At 35.3% G+C, this 14955-nt stretch overlaps 1 protein-coding gene across 9 annotated transcripts in view; it reads right to left on the bottom strand.

Annotated features, from left to right (window-relative positions):
- THOC2 (THO complex subunit 2) overlaps positions 1 to 14955 on the bottom strand; it is a 110645-nt gene that overhangs the window by 77832 nt on the left and 17858 nt on the right. For 5 of the 9 annotated variants that reach the window (XM_087427267.1, XM_014792813.2, XM_014792814.2 and 2 more), the window contains exons 3-7: positions 13612 to 13703; positions 11318 to 11369; positions 7104 to 7174; positions 5882 to 6003; positions 5173 to 5306 (exon numbers count right to left, since the gene is read on the bottom strand). In XM_087427267.1, the coding sequence (XP_087283393.1) occupies positions 5173 to 5306; positions 5882 to 6003; positions 7104 to 7174; positions 11318 to 11369; positions 13612 to 13703 (471 nt within the window). Of the gene's footprint in view, positions 1 to 5172; positions 5307 to 5881; positions 6004 to 7103; positions 7175 to 11317; positions 11370 to 13611; positions 13707 to 14955 lie in introns of all 9 variants that reach the window. The other 4 variants (XM_087427265.1, XM_087427266.1, XM_087427269.1 and 1 more) reach the window with 1 other exon arrangement.

Raw genomic sequence — 14955 nt, 5'->3', positions numbered from 1 at the left:
GACCTTTGCTGTATAAGATGGAAAAAGTAACTAAACCAAGGATTTAGAAAATGATTTTTAAAACCTTAGAGATTTGCTAAATAACAGTTAAGCTAGATCACATACAGTGAGACTCTAGTAACAATCAGTAAGCTTGAAATGTCCAAATAAATTTTTTTAATGGCAGCCGTGGCAGAACATAGGCACTCTTGTGCTCAAGCATCTTAGAAAGGCTTTTGTTCAGTCCAAGCATTGACAGTCATGTGGTCTTGAGAGAGATCATAAGCCTACCTCCCCAACTCTATCCCCAGCTACATTAAGGAATATATATACACATACAATGCATTTATGCCTTTTGAGGAACAAAGAGGGAACCATATTGGAAGGGAACAAGTGGAAAAATAAAGAAATGGTGGACCTGTAACGGCCGTGGATTCCTTCCTTCATTTAAATGAACATTAAATAACTACCCACTATGTGCCAGGTGCTTATGATATGGAGATTAATAAAATGCCTTCCCTACCCTTGAGGAGAGTGCACACCACTTGGAAGATACATCTTTGAAAAAAATGCACTGAAAAGTAACTAAAGTTTCACCAAAGATGGACAAAATGGCCAGTATATTAGAGCAAGTAATTGCAACTAGAGGCAAAAAATATGACTAAACTGACAATGGCTGTTGTAGGAATACGCCAAATCGAGATTCTTAGGAAAAAGAAGACCAAGGTAACATTGTAAACATGACTGGGAGAGACGTCCAGCCTGTAGGTTTCAGACAAGAAAACAGAACGATAGTTTCAATCATCATGTTCCTGACAGAATGGACCTTCCGAGACAGAGAAAAACCATGTTTTGAACAAAAGGCCATGATCTGAGGGCCAGCCCTGGTGGCCTAGTGATTAAGTTCAGCACACTCCACTTCAGTGGCCCAGGTTCAGTTCCTGGGCACGGACCTACACCACTCATCTGTCAGTGGCCGTGCTGTGGCGGCGGCTCACATACAAAAAGAAGATTGACAGTGGATGTTAGCTCAGGGTGAATCGTCCTCAGCAAAAAAAAAAGACATGATCCGGCATCTAGAATTACTTTAGAAACGGGCTATGCTACGGTCTGAATGTGTGTGTCCCCCCAAAATTCTTACATTGAAATTCTGATGTGCACAATGTGATGGTATTAGGAGGTGGGGCCTTTAGGAAGTGATTAGGTAATGCGAGCAGAGCTCTCCACCATGTGAGGATACAGCAAGAAGTCAGAAGTCTGCAACCCAGAAGAGGGCCTTCACCAGAACCAAACCATGCTGGCACCCTCATCTTGGACTTCTAGCCTCCAGAACTGCTAAGAAATATATTTCTGTTTTTATAAGCCACCCAATCTGTGGTATTTTGTTATAGCAGCCCAAATAAACTAAAACAGGCTAATAAAAACCTATGCTAAACTATCTCTAAGAAATAGTATTTGCAAAAAAACTGCATGTCTCAAGGCAAGAACCAGAAAACCAAGATGCAGAGAAATGCACCTAACAAAATAAAAGTAGAATTGTAAAAAAAAACCTATGCTTGAGAACACCAACTGCTGTCTTCTTTTTCATAGTGGAGAAAAACAACTTCTGCATAACTAGTATATGGTAAAGAAACGTCAATAAAGCAAAAACTTAGGTAAAGGAGGCAGTCAACCATCTTCCTTTTCAAAGGGATAGGGGACAGCTAATACAATGATAAGATGCTTCTACGCTGAATGGTCCTTATATTCAGACTGGTCCAAAGATAAAATACTAAGTACACTCAAGATAATGTACTTAACGGGGTTAAATGTGCCATAATCCGCTCAAGAATAAAATCATTTGGCTTGGAGTTTTATATTGTTTTTAATCTTTCTCTGGTCACTTGACAAGCAACCAAGAGGACTTGTGAGAGTGAAAGGGCAGAGACTCTCACCCTACCCTTCCCAATCCCTAGCCAAATCTACAACCTTGGATACCAGGCAACAAATGAAGGTCCTGAGGTTTGGTGAAGAGGGCTCTGATTCTGGGTGAGGAAAGTGTTAGAGCCTAGGCCAAAATGATCCTGGGCCACTAAACCCAAAACCAGGAAGAATCATTTTCACCCTCCAAAACTAAACTCAAGTAAGCTAGCTCCATGACTAATTTTTAGCCAGAACTTTGATTTAGAGCAGGGATCAGCATACTACAGCTTGTGGGTCAAATCTACTCGGTTCTTGTAAATAAAGTTGTACTGGAACACAGATAAGCTCCTTTATTTACATATTGTCTATGGCTGCTTCCACCACTACAATGGCAGAGTTGAGTAGTTGCAACAAAAACCATACGGCCCACAAAGCAAAAAAATATTTACTATCTCACTCTTTATAGAAAAAGTTTGCTGACCACTTTCTTCACTAGAAGAAAGAAAAGGAAAAAAAACCTAGCTATTAGTTTTTTGAAGGGCATTCAGTAAAGTGCTAATAGTTTAATTCAGCAATCAAAGGAGTCTATCTCTGATATCCTTTCCTCTAATTTCTAAAAGATGCTTTTTGCCATCTTGATGCAGGGATCATTTGTGTGGGGTCTATGGCTTGGCAGCTCAAGAGCCTACTAATCACTATCCATTCCTATTTAATAAGTGTTTCAAATTTAGTGTCAGACTTGAAATCACAACTGCCATGCAGACTCATAATGGTTCTGCTTCCTTGTTTGCTCACACAGTAAAAAACCCCAGGCTATCTGACAGGATATAAACATGGTTTTTTAACATTTAGGATATAAACATTTTGATGTGCCAGAATCTTTTAGGGAACAAATGACTATCTTTTAATTAAAGGATGATAAATAAGGATTTCTCCTGATCAGACCAAGTACCCTAAAATGTAAGTGCATCTAAAATGCATACCTCCCAAACTAGATGTAAGTTCTGCCAATGGCTAGTGAAGATCAGACCTGAGATAGCTTTGTATGAGGTATTGTCTGTCAAGATTGCTCCTAAAGAGAAAATAATGCTAGAATAAATAAGGGGAAACTCATCCAAAGATGCCATGAAAAATAGGATGCTGTGTCAGTGAACTGCTCTGGCCAGATGAGACAAGGCCTGTATGGAGTCTGCATTGAGGGGGAATCCAATAAATTCTAACACTGAAAGAGTACTCATTGGAATTGAAGTCTTAACCTCAATTTTCATGCCAATGAAAAATTCCTTTCTCAGACAATGGGGGAGAGAAGGGAGTCAGCTAGCCAGAGAGAAACAAACACTGAGCTAGGGAGATGAACTTTCTAAAATCCTCCACGTCAGGGAAAAGAGGCTAAGAATCACTATAAACTCTACAAGAAAAGGAGAAAGATTCATTCATTTTTCAACAAGTATTTATTCATCACCTATGTACCAGGCACTGAGGTTAGAGGTACTAAATAAAACAAACAAAAACCCTTGCCCTTATGGAGTTTATGTTCCAGTGGGGGTGGGAAATAAAATGCATTGTGTATTATATGGTGATAAGTGCTCAGAGGAAAAAATAGTGAACACTAGGGAGTGTCGAGGCGGGTAGCCAGGAAAGGCTATACTGAGAAGGTGACATCTGAGTTCTTCTGGCCTAGTATGCTTCATAGTACACTTGACGGACTAGAATAGAAGTTTAGCCCAAGAAATCAAATTGTTTATACTCATGGAATATCCATTTGTGTCATGAGCTTGCCACATTGTTCTTCGGAGACAGTAACATAACCTGTTCTCTATGAGGGCAAAGTTCAAGAAAAGAAAGTAGTGTACATGTTCCCAATTGGGTAAAAGCACACCTTCAAGAAAATCCCTTGTTCCAAGACAAGGACAAAAAATAGAAGAAACAAGGACAGATAAGAGATGTCAACAAAGAGGCAGATAAAGTAAAAACAAAAACAATTGAGGGGCTTGCACAGCACAGAATTTTTATGTGGGGAATACCATCTAAAGAAAGTACATGGCAGGATACAAGGAAAGACAAATCTATAGCAAAGCAATACTGACAAGCATCTCAAGCTAGATCAAAATGCTGCAGGAAAAATATAGAGCCTACCCTGGAAAGAATAGAAAGGAAACCCTACAGGATTTTTAAAAATGGGTCACTGCCACACAGGTAAGCAAGAGCCCTGCAGCCCTCGGGGGGCTGCCAGTCTTGGTGTTAAACTGACAACGGGAGGAAGTAGCAAAGAGAGTAAATCAGCTGCCAGAACTAGACTTACTTCAAAGAAAAGGGTAAATTTAAACTAAAAGCTCCTTACCTTCTATAACTGTTGGTCACCAAAAGCCTAAGCCAAAAACAAAGATGATCGTAGTAAATCTAGTTTTATCTGGGTCACTACATATAGCATTGAAGGAAGGGGCTAGGGATTGGGACACTTTCTCTCTATTTCTTAGTCATATATAAATTTCAAAAACAGAAAGAACTAAGAAGTTGAGCATAAGCATCCCCTAAAATATAACCAGTGAAGCAGGGAATATGACTTCTCTGACAGGTCTCAAAACCTAAGATAATCAGGTGTTGCAAAATCTTCCCTAAGATAGAATAACACCTACCAAATAATAGCAAAAATTCTTTCCCTTCTTGAAAAATCATGATTACCCTATTTTTCTACCATTCATTCCTCCTTTCCATAAATGCCAACTATTTCCTCCAAATGCTCAATGCAAATTAAAAGAATAATGCTACAGAAATTCTATTTAAAAGATAGGAAGAACAAGACTTTTCTATCTGTTACATTTTTACAACATCTGCTACACTTACTTTAGCGGACTGTTGTAAAGATAAAATAACGTGTGTATCAAAGTCCCTTGTAAAGGCATTTTTAAAATCAAGTTCAAAAGAACTAAACATCTCCACGTTTCAAGAGTTCACTGAAGATTTTATTCAAGTTTCACATTTGCTTACTTATTTTCTGCCCTCTATAAAATTATTGAGAAATACTTAAAAATTAAAGATAGAAATACTAGAGAGAGCAGAAACTAATACAAAAACACAAGTAATAGTGACAAAAAGATGTCTCTTAAATATCATCCCAAATTTTATTATTACTGATAAAATCTTAAAAATATAAGCTGGACAATTGTCTCATTTCTTAATTGGAAAAAAAAAACCTAGAGAGAACGTACTCATTTTGTCTTTATGGATATTTTCCAACAGTTAAAAAAATTTATCTTAATAACATACACTATATATAGATATATGTCTTACCTATTAAAGATTTGATATTTTCTAAGATTAAATCACTAGTAATATTTCCAGATAAATCTTGCCCCAATTCAGCAATCAGCTTGGCATAACCTTCATTCTCTTCTCTTAATAAATTGAATTTTTGCTGCTTATAACTGAAATTAGATAATCATAAAAGGGATAAAATTAATTTCAATTAACAAGCTTGCATATGAGTAATGTATTTTTCTCATTGACTTTTCTTCTCTCTCTTATATATAACAATCATAAGAACAGTTGTTGAAAGTTTACCTCTTTACGTATCTTTTAGGATACAAAATAACAGTGGTTCATAAGAGATACCCCAATGTTAATTACACAGGGAAAACCAGTAACACAAGGAAAAGATACTGCTAATCCCAAGGAACAACAACATACCATTATTTCCATCCCTGACTAAGATTATACCCTAGAGTACAGCCATAGTTGTAAATTATTTTATTGGTAATAATAAAAGCACTGAATATTATTTTAACTTCTAATATGGAAAAAAAATAACATTGGTTTCACACAGGTAAAGTTCACTGTTGACTCAATAATCACAGGCTACTTTTAAAAGGAAAAAACACAAGACTCATGCAAACAGCAACAAAAAAAATCTTCAAACTGCCTTTAGAAACTTCTAGTATTCAAAATAACTAAACAACATACTCAGGTACTTGATCTGTAACATAAAGATACATGTACTTACAAGAGTTTTGTCTTGATTTTAACTGACTTTTGATTGAATTGCTGTGATTGTTTGATAAGCCCTAATGATTCCAATGTTTCTGGATCCAGGCGTTCCTTTAGAACTGTGTCTGAAACTAAATACTGTATTAAAAAATATTAAAGGCCATTTATTTCTTAGCATTCCAACTATGCATCCACAATCTTAAATACATTCAAAATAATTTTTCCCAAAGAAGAATATTAAAATCACATTATATACATATACACAACTTATAATTTATAAAAGGGCTTGGAACTTCAAGTTAACAAAAGTGATGACTCTCCAAATACTGAAAAATATAACATATAGCTCTTTTAAAAAAACTTACTAAAAAATTATATGCATGCTGTACACAGCCTACAAACGACAAGAACTATAGATGAAATTCCCATTAAAATTGAGTCTGTCGGGCCCGCCCCGTGGTGTAGTGGTTAAGTGCGCATGCTCCGCTGCTGGCGGCCTGGGTTCGGATCCCGGCGAGCACCGACGCACCACTTGTCAAGCCATGCTGTGGCGGCATCCCACGTAAAGTGGAGGAAGATCGGCACAGATGTTAGCCCAGGGCCAGTCTTCCTCAGCAAAAAGAGGAGGATTGGCATGGTTGTTAGCTCAGGGTTGATCTTCCTCACAAAAAAAAATTGAGGCTGTCAACTGAATTTTCTTTATGATAATACAGCACTTCAGCCTTCTTTGGTTTCTACTGTTTAAGTCAAATTCTAGTACAGCAAAAACAAGGACATTCTTCCAGGTCTGAGTAATGGCTTTTCTCCTTGGTTCTAAATTTATGAACATAAAATGGTTTACTAGATAATGATTATGTCAAGTTCTAGAATTTATTATTTTTAAACTACCTCCATTCTTTTTCTCCTTGCCTAATAAACACTTTATGAAAAATTGTTCAGTTTACAAGTTGTCCACATCATTTCTATTCACTCGATAGATGCTTACCTTTTCCTTAGTTAGGAATTTATCTGGTCAGGAATATCACCTAAGGTTTTATATGTATAGATAGTTTAAGAGATACAGTAGCATGCCTATTTCATAGAAATAATTAGCATGTCTAATTTTACAAAGCATTCCATTTCAAAACCCAAATATACCTTATAATGAATAGTCAATTTAACATCAATATCTTCTTCCATTAACATGATTCAATTGTTCAATGTAAAATTCAGAAAGGGAAAGTATTTTTTAAACTTACCAAACATGCTAATACCAATTGTGTAAAATAGTCTCTCTTGCTTTTTTCTTCTAAACAATTTGTCTCAATATCTATAATGACGAAGAAAACAAAAGGTGAAAGCTTGATTTTTCTAGACTCTCTCCAGCACTATAATAAGATACTTAATTTCTTTAAAACTAGCTAATTTTAAAATGCCTCATTCCGAATTTGGAAAAAAATTTAGAACTATGGGGTAAGCATGAGCTCTCCTTCATATACATATGAACGCTTACAATTAATTTCTCCTAGTACTGGAGACTGACCCTGTGACCAACGGCATCTCCATAAAATGGTAAATTGATTACACAGGAGCTATGTGCTATGGCACTGGAAGCAACAAAGCTTCAAAAAGGGGGCCGGCCCCGTGGCATAGTGGTTAAGTGCGCATGTTCCGCTGCTGGCGGCCCGGGTTCGGATCCCGGGCGCGCACCAATGCACCGCTTGTCCGGCCATGCTGTGGCAGCATCCCACACAAAGTGGAGGAAGATGGGCACGGATGTTAGCTCAGGGCCAGTCTTCCTCAGCAAAAAGAGGAGCAATGGCAGATGTTAGCTCAGGGCTGATCTTCCTCATGAAAAAAAAAAAAGCTTCAAAAAAGTACTATTTTCAAAAATGGAAATATTCAAGCAAAGTTTAAATGACTACCTGTCAGAGATGCTAAAGAAGAGATTCCTTCCTTAGGTGGAAAGTTGAACTGCGTGACAACAAAGATCTCCTCTAACACTAAAGAGCCTATTATTTGTGAAGATCAAACCCCTGACCTTGGCCACCATGGTACCATGTTCTAACCAAGCTACCTGGCCACCAACTCTATGAAAAGACAATATTAAAAGATATTTTTAACATCCTATTTTGAATTACAATTCTAGTTAGCAAACAAAAATTTATTCAAGATTTTCATTTTCTTCCTACTGAAATATTAAAAACTGAGACCTCCTTGAGTTTCAGTAAATTATTCAGAAAATTTGTCAAACAATTTTCTGATCTCAAGTATGGAGGAAATAAAACAATTAGCTCTAAATGCCAAGCATGAAAAATTTCAACCAGGATTGGCAGAATTACAAGGTTGATCTCAGGATTATTGCTTTAACTAATTACATACTATTATTCTACTTTTAAAGTCAACTCATAATTTAGAATGTGCTATAGAAAGAGGCACCAATTTTAGTGATGTAGTAAAAACTGTCCTCGCAGGGTTCTAGGTTCTAGGGTTCTCCCCAAACAGATGTCCTACCACTGCTTTGCTTCAGTTTCTGTTTCCATCACTGAGAATCAAAAGAGAAGGGGATTTATCATCCAACATATCCACATTTTCCTGGCCCTTAGCCACTTCTTAGACTGTGCCATTTCCCAATATCCTGGCCTCTATAGCTAAGCACACAGTCAGCTCAAGTGCATTAAGGGAATTTCGGGGTGTAATTTATGCAATGTGAATTGCAGTACAATCTCAATCTCCCAATAAGATTTTTAATCTGTGTATATCTCATCAATCCCTTCCAAGGAGTCCTAGTTGTCTCCCTGCTATCTGGTCTTCTGTTCCCTCCGCAGCCTAGAACTTCAAGGATACTGATCTTGAGGGGTCAGGACCAAACTGGGCCCATTCTTATGACCAGCATCTATCTACCTTCTAAGGCCCTAAAGTCCCTAAGATCTACCCCCAAGGTCTCTAAGATCAAAGCACCTGGGTAGCAGGTTCATCCTCTTCAAGCCAAGTCTGCTCTCCTCTTAGCCATCTAACCTGATGAAGACATCACTCTCTGGGTTCTGATCATGTTAGAAAATGCTTAATAGGACCTCAGTAAATTTCTTAGCTGAGCTATCTCAACAATCAATACAGGACTCGATTATCCCAATTATGCTTTCCCTGTTTTCTTTACTCTTTTTGTCCTAACTCATGAAACCATTCTGATAAATTCATTCATTATCCCTGACTCCTCAACCCTGAATCAGTACCTAATAAGTTCTCTTTAATTTCCCCTATGATTTTACGAAAAAGCCCTCAGCCATTTCCAACTCTAGGCCCCAGTATCACCAACCACCCCCTCCAGCTCAAGGGCCCATCAGCACATTAAGTTACATCACACTCTCCCTTTCAGGTTAATGTAGCTCTCAGGCCCTCTCACTATTACACAATTACAGTTGTTTAAAGAAAACTGTTATCTTAACCAGGAAAGTACAGCACTGATTTTTCTTACAACTGTTAAAATATTAGGCAGACAACATGATGTAGTAAAAAGATCATGGGCTCCGGAACCAAAAAGACTCAGGTTCAAACCCTGCCTTACTGGCTGTGTGGCCTTGAAAAATCACTTCTCTGAGCTTCAATTTTCTGATCTGTACACCTACCTTACAAAAGTCGTTGTGAGGATTAAAATGAAATTAAATGCTTAACATAATGCCTAGAACATAGAAGGTGCTCAAACAATAGCACTAACATACATTATTATTACTATTATTATCATCATCATTATTAGACATAGCTCATGTTCTTACTCTTATTTCCCTACCTTGGTCTGGGGTCACCCTTAGATCATTTTTTTTTCTGCCAACGGTAGGGGTGGGTGAGTAAGGGGGCAAGTGAGAGAAATTCTCTTTCCAAGTTTTCCATCCTAATCTTGCTTGTAAAAATGGACTGGATAGGCTAAAAGAAATTTCCCAAGAGCAACCAAACATCATCTTCATGAATTCATGTTACTAGTAAAGAGCAATGACTTGTAACAATAATTCATATTACTAAATAACTATGAAGGGAAAATATACCCTAATTAAATAAGTCAATAAAGAAAATAAATTACTAGAACTTACTAGTAAGCTGAAAATTTGATGATTATCCAAAGAAAGACCTACTCCTGACACTATCAAGGAACAGCTTTCACAAAAATGTTACCTACAAATCACTCTCTTTCAGTCTTACAAATTTATAGTAAAAATTTTTTAATTGAAACTCGTTTCATGTATATTTGTAACATAATGTAATATCTTTAGTGCCTACTTTAAAAATTAAGCTTAGTAGGTTTTTTGTTGTTGTTGGCATAAATCAATCAATCCAATAGATAGCATGCACGTATACCTATTCATCCAAACCAGAACAGTTTTAAGATTGAAAGAAGGCACTACTAACAATTATGACAGGGAAAACAAAACAAAACTAGGACATATGGTTACCCCATCAATGGTCTGCTCTTTTCTTTTACCACTCACAGTTCACATACATTTTGGCCTATTGCCAACATTACTGCTGTTATGAAATCTTAAACGTCCTAAAGGATCAAGCACCAGGCATTTAGATTTGTTGTGATCAAATTCTAGACTCTCAGTAAGACATTTAAGAAACCTATCTAATTCTAGGAATTAAGATTAATGAGCTAAAATAATTCATTCCAGCTTAACTAACTCTCAGAGGATAAGTTTTATTTTAAAGTGAGTATTATAATGTCTGGTAATGTCTTCTATTAGATCAAAGTTATATAAAGCATAAGACTAATGGGGAAAACTGTGTTCAAAGTTATTTTAATTCATATCTAAAGTTAGGGAAATAATTTGTAATACACATTATTTTTTAAATCCATGCTTCCCATGGAGGGACACTACCTTTTGTTCTAAGTCAAAGAATATTCCTTTATCTTTCATGAATTCTTGTTTATTCTGGACAAAGAGAGAAGTTGCTATTTCCAAAGCTAGTTTCTCATCCTCAAAAGTACTTTTGATTACTCTGACTCTTCTTGCTCTTTCTAAAATTAAGAAGAATCAAAATACTACAATAGCAAAGTAAATATCCGTTGAGTGTCATATGTTTGAGATTCTGACATTCATTGATAACCTGCACTGAATAAGATTAACTAATTATGTGGTTACTAAAATCTGAATAACTCAGACTAACTTCAGAAAACTTGAGTTTTTTACTTGAAATGATTTCATTTAGCTCAATTTTATACAAAGATATACTTTAAAAACTCAAACTATTTGAATTATAAACAAAAACTATCTATAGTTAATTTATAAACAGTGATTATACTCACATTTGACTTACAATACCAAATTTTCTATAAAGTAAAAAAATATATCTTCTAGATTTATAGAAACATTTGCATATTTGTAAAATCCTTAGTTTGAAAGAAAATATTTTATTTAACACAGTACATTAATTTACAAAATGGCACATTTTACAGGTAAAATAAAGGCTTAATACCTACCTAATATGCAGAATACATCAGCAAGAATGGAGGGCATATCCTCACGAAATTCCTAATTTTAAAAATATAATTATTCATAGTAAATACTAGAATAGCACACCAGCAAGTATTATGGTTTCAGAATTAACACTCTTCAGTAAAACTAACAAAACCCCAACACCACTATGTTGACAAATAATAAAATCCTTCAAGTTTCACAATATAGAGAAAATAAAAAGAGGGAGATAACAGTTAGAAAAATATGTCTACCATGAAATAACTTGATAAAAAACAGAAAGCTAAACAAAAACCTCAGGAAATATTAAAGAGCACAAATGAGTAACATTTTTCCAATGAAATTTCATGTTAGAAACCACTGGAATTTGGAGTACCTCACACCTACCTAAAGCAAGACTGTTAAAAATGTATATTTTTCATCCAAAACTTTAAATGTGCTCATGCCTGAGTCAACACCAGTCTGCAAAAATCACAGTGGTATCAGAAAAACGGAAATCTAAAAAATCTATTACAAGCTGTTGTTCCCTAACTCGAGATTCTCTGAAGATGAAAATAATTACCAAAAAATCTATCTTTACTTTCTTTATGCACTGATGTTTGTAGCCTTTGGAGAAACTGACCCAAAACGCTCCCCTCATTTCCAGATGAAAACTTCAGCATTTATTCTGGATTTGTCTCCTGACTTCCCACTCCTACGCCCAATTTCAGAGCCATCTTCCATTAGTAGGGATCATAGTTCAATTATTGCAATTAGTTTGCTGGCACTACAGCAACCTTAAAATTAGCCTACTTTCAGAGACTAAAGGAAAGAAATATAATTCTAAATAAAAAACTGGCAGCTGTAAGAGACATGCAAGGTACGCTTCTGTGGCTAAGATATGGGACAGTGAGATATGGGACTATGCGAAAGCCATGACAAAGACAATCCAGCTGCGAAAGTATATATATCACTAAGGACTTCAAAGGAAAGGGGAAGCTAAGTAAGAAGCAAACACACATTAAGTTCATTTGGACTATGCATTGTCAATAAATGAGAAAAGCATTAGAATCAAATTCCATAAACACACTTAAACCCTATACCAATGCCCAATATACAGAATGAAATAACCTTAACTGCCGACTAGATTTTAGTCTCAAGTTTCTTAAGGGCTATGAACTTTGGCTATGTCTTCCTGAATGCAAGTACTCAGGCTACTTGACCAGAAATAACAGAGCAAGATAAGAGTTTTCAAACATGGAATATTAGTCGTTGAAAAAACAGAGTACTCCAACACGAACTAATGCTGCTGTTATCAGACAAAGACAGTTTAGGGATAAAAGAGAAACTCATATTGAACCCCTAATTGCTCAAATACATCTCAATGTGAGGGGCGGGGGAAATCACAAGAGCTAAACATAGAAGTTCCTTAAGACTATCCTCGGGAAAGCACAAAAATCATACAAAGGAGATTACCTACTCTAACAAAAAAGGCTACAAAAAGCTTAAAGCAGCACAGAGGAAATTCGTACTAGTATCAAGAAGCTCCAGGTCCCACCTCGATAATACTTATTATGAAAGCTGTTCTCAACTGGGCAGATAATTTTATTTATGTAAGTTTAAAATCCAGCATAATAATAATAGAATAATACGCCACTTGTAGAAACTGAAACTTAAATACCGGTTTACAATAAACACCCTTACAATTTGAGAGCTCATCTTTCAATTCAAATACCAAACAACCATGAAAACTATCTGGTCTGAATCTAACTTAAATTCTCTAATAAATAAAAGAGTGAAACAGAATAAACACTTAAAGGTTAGGAAAAAATCTAGTTACTATTTTCTAAAACAAACAGCAAACACATGAAAATTGGCATCAAGTGAATGTTAGAGCTATGCAACCCCAATTTAAAATAATTTAATCCTCAATTTTTAAAATAGATTTAATCTCTAAAAATAACCACAAACAAAAAAAGTACCCTGGTATGGTATATTGGGAGAAAAATATTCTAGCCAAATTATTTTATATAGTAGCATTTTTAATTAAGTATACCTCGATTTCATTACAACGCAGGCCTTTTTTTGCCCTCCGAGCTTACCTAACATTTTCTGCTTTACTCACAACCAGACAAAAAAATTAAAATAAAATATCTTTATTTCTATCTAGCCACAAGGGCTTACCAATATTACCTTAAAACATTCACTACTATAATTTTGAATAAAACGAAATGCAAGTTATATACTTCAGGGATCTTTGTATCAAAGGTTAAAAAAATGTTAACAATTATTAAATTTAAAAACATATATACATACTTACACTAATGTCATTAAGAACATTAGATGCCTGTTCATGCTTTAGATTTCCTTTAATGACATGGTATGATAACTCATAGAGAGCTTGCCGGAAATCTGCTGAACATAAAAGAAAGAGTGTAAGGACACAGTCTCTTGAACATGAAAGGTAGACCCTCTGGGAGAAGATCTATATATTTCCTACTTCTCAGAATTATTATAAACATCAATAATGATAAGAGAAATATACTTTTACTGCTTTTCTCTAGCAGAATTTTTCCTTTTATTTTCACAAAGACACAATACTAAAAGAGTATAAAAAAGTTAACCTTGACTCCAGTACTATAACATAACTACTGCTTGAGCATTTCCTTCCAATCTTTTTCTATACGTCTAGATATTTTACATATTTCTATTCACAGTGCACATCATTTGGTATTCTGATTCCCCCACAAACACTTTTAAAAGCATTTTTTCATGCTACCAAAGTCTCCAAAATTATTTAGTGGCTCCACAGACTTCCAGTAAGTGGACATAAACCAAATTAACCATTCCTTTCACCAGCAGATTTCAGAGTTTTCTAAATATATTCAGATCATAGTCAATTCAATTTCAGGGCTACATTGACAACAGGTAAGGAATAGCAGTAAATATAAAATCAAGTTTTATCCATATTCTACTGTCAGAGGAATTTCTCCCCAAATCTAAATCTCTTTTTCTCCTCTATTTCCATCAGAATTCAAACTAAAATAATTACTGAGAACTGTCAACCACAAGTAGTCTCATTCACCATTAATTAGGATAGCCCCCTTTCCTGGAGAAGAAATATTTTTGGGGAGGAAGGAGTTAATGGTCAAGTGAACACCTCCTTCCAGCCATCTTTTTCTTTTGTCCCATACACTAAAAATTTTACCTCCTTTTTCTCATTAAAAGTAGAAAAACAAGTAGCTCTAAAAACATTAATGTAAAATAAAGTCAGTTTATAATTCCCTTTTGAGGGGAATCAAAAATCTTTCAGGGCAAAATAGCAAGTAAAAAAATCAAATATTTAAAAATCTTCTCCCTTGGTTTGACTACTAGTCACCAAAAAGCAATATTATAAAAATCAATCCCCCTTTAAACAATGAAAATAGTATTTTACAATGAAAGAAATTTGTCCATTAAATTATTTGCTAAAGAAATATAGTCAGATTATCCCAATTCCTTATGAAGAATTTGTTATTAAATATATTCTACCTTTTTCACAAGTATGCCTTCATCATGCTTATAATAAACCATATAAAAGCTAAAATGCAAAGAAAAAATTTCTATTTGTTAGTATGGTAGGAATATGAGGTCAATTTCATGCTTTCAATTTCCATTAATAAAA

The sequence above is a fragment of the Ceratotherium simum genome, chromosome X (genome assembly GCF_057802395.1).
Source record: "Ceratotherium simum simum isolate JZ-2026a chromosome X, ASM5780239v1, whole genome shotgun sequence".
Classification (NCBI taxonomy): Eukaryota; Metazoa; Chordata; class Mammalia; order Perissodactyla; family Rhinocerotidae; genus Ceratotherium; species Ceratotherium simum.
The sequence above is the reverse complement of the archived record's forward strand: the minus strand, read 5'-3'. Positions and strand labels throughout refer to the sequence as shown.